The 6,744-nt window shown below is 35.2% G+C and overlaps 1 protein-coding gene across 1 annotated transcript; it reads right to left on the bottom strand.

Moving 5' to 3' along the window:
* Nucleotides 1-2,354: 2,354 nt before the first annotated feature.
* LOC113773095 (protein yippee-like At3g11230) lies at nt 2,355-6,374 on the bottom strand. The gene is made up of 6 exons (XM_027317630.1): nt 6,290-6,374; nt 5,910-6,013; nt 3,587-3,630; nt 2,982-3,090; nt 2,850-2,905; nt 2,355-2,771 (listed from the first exon to the last, which is right to left on the bottom strand). Exons 2-6 carry the CDS (start codon nt 6,003-6,005, stop codon nt 2,687-2,689), a joined length of 390 nt encoding a protein of 129 aa, XP_027173431.1. The 5' UTR covers nt 6,006-6,013; nt 6,290-6,374; the 3' UTR covers nt 2,355-2,686.
* Between the last annotated feature and the right edge of the window lie 370 nt (nt 6,375-6,744).

Here is a 6,744-nt window from a genome sequence, read left to right as displayed (position 1 = left end):
GGATATGTGGTACAGTTTTTTGATGTACACTATTATGTAATAGTGAAAGTTTGTAAACAAATTTTTAAAAATTAGTAAATAATTGATCGTTTAAGATACATTAATTTTTTAAAAGTTAATATGAATGAATACGTAGGATTGTTGTTAATTTTTGTATTTAAATTATTCATATTTCTATAAATTAACTATAAATAAAAAGACGCCAAAAAAAACCCCGTACGCGAGCAAAGCATATGAAAATCAGGAAGCAAGCAGATTGCTGCAGCAGCAACCATGACGACGAAGTTCTGATATTCCATGAAAGCTACTCCTTAAGAGTCTTCCACTGCTCCAAATTCCCCTTCACGGAGTTACTGTAATTGATAGGGATGTAAACAAATCTAAACATATTGAACACTCTAATTTTCAAACTTGTTTAATTATTTTGACAAACTTGACTTGTTTCCTTCTTGATTTGAACTCAAACAAACTTTTATCGAGTCGAATTCAAATCTATGTCTAGTAGATTGAACTTTTTACATGTAAATTTTATTTGTATACTAATCGAGTTGAGCTGAAATGAAACTTAAAAGTTTATCAAACACAAATTATTGTTTAAATTTGATTTGATCAAGTTTGATATGATTTAACTAACAAATCAAATTTGAAACTCTTATCAAACCAAATTCGATTTGATTATTAAATGAAATTCGTCTTTCAATCACTGTTGATTGGTGATTACATGTCAATAAATTATTGAAACAAACGACCACCTTAGACATAGATTGAGACCTGGACATTGAGATTTGGCCATAGCAATAAAGCAACGCCCGCCACCCTACCGTGAAGGGGCTTTTCTGATTTACTATGCCAAATACTTTGAATCAACTGATGCTACTCATGCTAATTTGTGACAAGTAAACTAAAGAGTGCCCATCATGCCCATCATGAATCAATTAAAAGTACTCAACAAATAGTGCTAACCTGCTGTCTAAGTCCCATCTTTGCAAAAGAGGGATTCTCTTCCTTCTCTCTAGGTTTCCTTCTCTACCCTTCCTCCTCCATAGGAAGGAGATCTTGGCCTTAAGCCAAGGTCTCCCTTCCTCTTCCTTTGTCTTTTGTTCTTCCTTTCATTCAATAAAGTCTCTTCTAGTGAGAGTTTTAGTCTCTCCTAAACTATCTTAATAAGAGTTTTATTTAGTTTTGTTTCTTTACTTTTCCAGATCTTGAAATTTTTTTAGATCTATATGTTAGATCTACAATTTCTTCAGTCTTCTCATCAGATCTCACTTTCAATATTGAGCTTGAACCAGTTGGATAACAGATCTGAGGAAATATTTCAGATTTGGATCAATCTCGGCAGATCTCACCATCTTTATTAGACCTTACAACTGTTGATTAGCAGATCTGACGATTACAGCATGCACAAAGAGAGCTGCAACGACTTATTCTATGATGAAATGTTTTTCAAATTTATGGTACTTTTTAGATCTATTCTTAATTTCTCAAATCTTATGTATTTGTTAAATTGCAAATCTATAATTTTAGTGCATGTTTATCTGCCATCAGGATAACAATGTATCTCAATTGTGCTGGACGATTTCCAGTAATCCTTGAATGAAATATGTTTTATTATAAAAAAAAAGTACTCAACAAATAATTCAAGTATGTAGACCTTAGGATGAAAATTGGAAAAGTTCAGGTATTTGGTACCATCAATATTCGATTTTTCAACATTTAAATAGTAAAATACAACTAGTGAAAATCTAATGCATCCTGTCACAATTATTTCCAACAATTAAATGACATGATGATAGTGAAACCTAGTATTTTCTTCATGCATGACTGATTCTTTGAAAACACCAAGGGGAGAGGTCCAACAAGAACAGTCACGGTTGAGATCTCCGCACTTGGGTTTGTTTGGATTGAGCATTATTTTCTCAATTTTATTTGCTTATTATCATTATAATTTCCAATACACCTTTTTATCTTCCCAATTACCTTTTTATCTCACATACATCACATCACAAAAAGTGTTACAGTAAAAATATTCCAAATAACTTACAATCCAAACAAACCCTATAGAAAGAAAATGACATTCCTCTTTCCAAAGTAAGGAACTGCAGGATCGTCATTAACAAACTCCAGGGTAAACGCACCAGCAAAGTAATGCAAGTAAAAATGATAAATAGAAAAGAGTTGTTTTTTCAAAACAAAAAAATAAAAAATAAAAAATTAAGAATCAGTGTACAACAATTGGTCTCATTATTTATTTAAAAAAATTGCAAGATTAGAGGGAAAAAAATAGAAATTAGCTCTCAATTTCATGCAAAAGACAAGTAAATCAATCTGTGCAGTATTCTTTCACAAAAATATAAGAGAATGCTGAGCTGATTTTTTTGGTATAACTGGCCTTTCTAAGCAGGCTTTCCCACCAATAGAAACTTTCAATGGTATTGGGCAGTTGCAAAGACTGCTATAGCAACCATCAATTTTTCAATTACAAATTCAACTAGAAATGGAAAAAATTGAGAACAATGATTTACCGTCTGCTGGTTACATTGAGCACTAGACGCAAAACTGCAGTAAAAGAAGGCAGAATATGTACGGTTGAATATAGTCTAATTGATTTTTCAAGATGCTATGATGATATTTAGGAGTCATCTTTAAGATGTCAGGATGCTAACTAGAAAAGCTTGCAAGTTAATCAACCATCATCTGTATCACTTTCCAAAAACTGACCATCTTGGCTGAAGACATAGGGACTTCCATCAGGACCCAACACCTTAAACCTAATCAAGCAAGAAACAGCAAACACTTTAAGTACTAAATACAAACGTTAATATATAACCACAGAACTAACTCGATACCTTTCAAGGATATATTTTCCTTCCTTGTACTTTTGGCTCTTTTCAAAAGCAGATTCCTGACATTTAACGAAAAGATATAAGCAATAGTATAGAGAAACAATAAATTGCACAAATGAGTGCTCATGAACTCACATATTTCCACCCAACAAGCGAGCCACAACCCACACAGAATATGTCAACCACAGTGTGCATCCCAGTCATCATCATCCGCTCTTCTTTCTCGCCAATGGTCACATTCACACTGTTAAGCAATGGAAAGTATGTTGTCATGATTGCCAGGATAATCTGAATTACAATTTTGAGGCATCAGGCATGATATGATTGTTCTTGCAAGGAATTGAGCCATAAACACAACCAAAGTGGGAAACGTGCATTCATACATTTCAGAAAAAAAGAAGAAGCCCCAGTGCACCTCAAAATCAAACATATCCTGTAATGATACTGAAATATATTCGGCTATTACAAGAGAAGAGAGGAAAGGGTAACTGATATACAGAAAACAATGAGCAAAATGCTAGTTTAGAAGTGGAAGATAATATCAAGTTTTATGAGCAGACAGACATACTGGCACTCCAGTCCTTAAGAATCATGGAAATGTATAAGCAAGTACTCATGCATCAATAGCTCCAATTTCAACAGTTGACCAGATCTATCCCACAGCCCAGTGGCAGCTCATCGCAAATCAGGTCCATAATTTGAATCAAGTGCTTAAGGGCACTAAAGATGAGGACACTTACGCCTTGTCAAAGAGATAAGCCTTCCCATGTTTGGAGTGAAAAGACTGGAAAGACCAGCAAACAATGAGTTAGTGTAAAGGACCAGAAATCTAACATAAAGATACTAGGAGGCATAAGTTGAAATAAAACAAGATAGCCAAGGTACTTTGGATTAGCCCTGTGTTCTATAACTTCAGATAGCAGACAAAGTTCAACCTAGGAGAGACCATATTAGTCCCGAAAATGTTCCATATTATCCTGAGCATGGAACCTTAGTGTACTTATAAAGCACAAGTAAACAAGGCATGACAAGCACTCGAGCTTCAGCCTAATATCAAACCAGAACTCTTAAATATCTGGCTACAAGGAAACTAGTAGCTATTAGTTATTAGTTCAATACCTTCAGTCAACTCAACTACAACTAGTAGCTGTCTGAACCACCTTTTCATGGAGATGAGTCTCATGGAACTTAAAAGGCAAGGTTGACTCACAGAAAGGAGCCAAGAAGTGCTAGCCAGATCTGAATAGAAGCCGGCAGCATTATATTCATGAATAATTTGATTTGGCGTATCATTTTTGATCTTATATGTCAAGACATTTCAAGACAAAAAAAGCTACTAAATGAAGCCATGGAATGTAGATAATGCACAACCTAGGTAAGTGAGTCATGGAGTGAAAGCAAGTGCGAGGATCCAATAGCAGTAACCATTTTAAAGAAACAAATGGTAGTGATTGTCTGGCACATCGAACATTTATGGCCTCAGGGTTGTATAATTACATCATAGCAACTTGACACTCTATTTTCATTTCTTTTGTTTCCCTTCAGATGCAAAATGCAGACATCTTGTTTTATTCTTGCGAAACATTAAAACTATACCGCAGACAGGTTTCAAATAATTTGGAAGTACAAAGTCAGCACTTATATAAATTGGATCAAGAAATCTCTTCCCATATTTTCCTTCACTCACAATCTGACGAACAAAAGACGCAGAAGAAGTCAAGGAAACCAGAAACTAATTTTGAACTTTTTCGTTATAAGAAGGAATTCATGTTGCCACACAAACACACATTTCCAAATCAGTTCTGGTGAGATGGGACCTGGGGTGTGGGTCACACATAGATTGGTATATAGAAAGGGGCACACACTCAGAGAGAGAGAGAGAGAGAGAGAGAGAGAGATTTCAAAGCCTCAAGCATTTGACTTTCTCCCAAGTTCATAGTACTGTTTAAGAAATTTCCATAACGCGACTAACAAGTAAGAGCATAAAAGCACAAATTCAGAAATCATTAGCCCCAAAACAAAATATATGATTTTCCAATCACCATAAATCTTAATATCGATTTAATATCCAACCCATCATTTAGAGAGTGTGAAACAGTTCGCTGCATGTTCAGTATTCAATGCAACAATGGAAGACTAAAAATACTACAATTATCAACCATTCACCTGAAAACAAATTATCAGCATACAAAAGTAACCGCGGTTATAGGTCGTTATTAAAGCTTAAGCCTGTGCATGGAAGCAAAAGCCTCAATGCTATGTTGCACAAATACAAAACTGTGGTGAATAACCATTCACACAAAACCCGCCTCAGGCCCTTGACTTATATTTGTAGAGAAAATATAAGCCAGGGCACAACAAAACCAACTCAAATAACACCAGAATGTGGAACCACAAACTAAATTGGATATCCTGAAATCAAACCAGCCAGTTTACTTAATGGTATCTCATCTGGGGACAAATGAACATAAGACGAGAATAGAAGGATAAAACCATAGCCCTATTACTGCCGCTTGGAAAGCACAGCATCAAACTCCAAATTCAATTGAAGACGAATCAAAATTATGAGTCCAATTTAACCCTTTACAAAATGAAATTTAAGCTGCCAAACATAGCTTAAAGAAATTCACTCCTCAACACAGAATAAAAAGGACCGTCTAAATCTGTAATTGACATGTCTTTTTAGCTTTTTTCTTTTCATTTTTATTTCGTTAGATGTGAAGTTCTGTTACACGTTAGCAACATACATTCTTGTATGTAAAAGATTGACAAGGATAAAAATCGGCCAGAAAATAATGAGGGATGTATATACCATTTCCTTTTCACCAATAAATGAAGCAACAAAAAGCCAAGAAAATAAAATGAAAAACCCACAACTTAATACAATTAATCTTTTCAATTCCTCTCAGCAGATCCCTCCATTCACATTTCTGATCATCCACCAAAAATTAAAGAAAAGAAAATACCAATATAGCACTAGTTACTAATAAGATACATAGCTAAACATTCATAGCTCTATACAAATGATGAGAGAGAGAGAGAGAGAGAGAGAGGGATAAAGACCCTGGAGATGAGGTCATCAGTAAGAGCAAGATGGGCATGACAGTGCTTGCAACTGTAGTGGTTTCCTTCCAGATTGGTCAAGAATAGCCTTCCCATACTTCTACCTGAAAAACAACAGAACCCCTACCAAAAAATTAACAATACACTGATTGCTTATTCAAGGAGGAGGAAAAAAACAAAGGCAAGCCTAATCGAGTAAAGGGTCGGAAATGAAAAGAATGGAATGAAATCTGAAGGATCACTAATTAGCATGAGTTGACTGATCAAAGGCAAAACAAAGTCCAGAAGACGCCATGAATGAAATGCAAGAAATCAGTTACAAACAAAAAAAATGAAACGGACGATGAAGTCGATGACAGAGATGATGATTATGATCTCACCTGATCAGCAGCGGTTAAGAAGTGAAGGCCGAAGGGGGTTTAGGGGCGTGTCGTATATCACACCATTTTGAGTCGAGCCCTGTTGTATTTGGCGTATTTATATGTACGAGTATTTGGGAGAGAAATACAGATAGCTCGGGTAAAATGCTTGATATGTCCCTCAGATTTTGGATTTTGAGGTTTTTGTCCCTCACTTTTAGAATATGGCATTTGTGGATTTACACCTCTCATAAAAGCGAAACACACCAATTTGGTCCCTAGCTCCCATCTTCATCACATTTTCACTTGAAAACCCACTACATTTATCGAAGCAAAAGGGTAAAAAATGACTTGACCCATTCGATGAAATGGGGGTTATAGACGTAAGCCTTATATATAAATTGATACTAGTGCTTTTGGCACATCGTAGGTGTGTGCTTATTTCAGGAAAATGTATGATTATCTTTTTCATATTA

This window comes from Coffea eugenioides, chromosome 6 (assembly GCF_003713205.1).
Source record: "Coffea eugenioides isolate CCC68of chromosome 6, Ceug_1.0, whole genome shotgun sequence".
Taxonomy (NCBI): Eukaryota; Viridiplantae; Streptophyta; class Magnoliopsida; order Gentianales; family Rubiaceae; genus Coffea; species Coffea eugenioides.
This window is presented reverse-complemented; position numbering and strand designations above follow the sequence as displayed.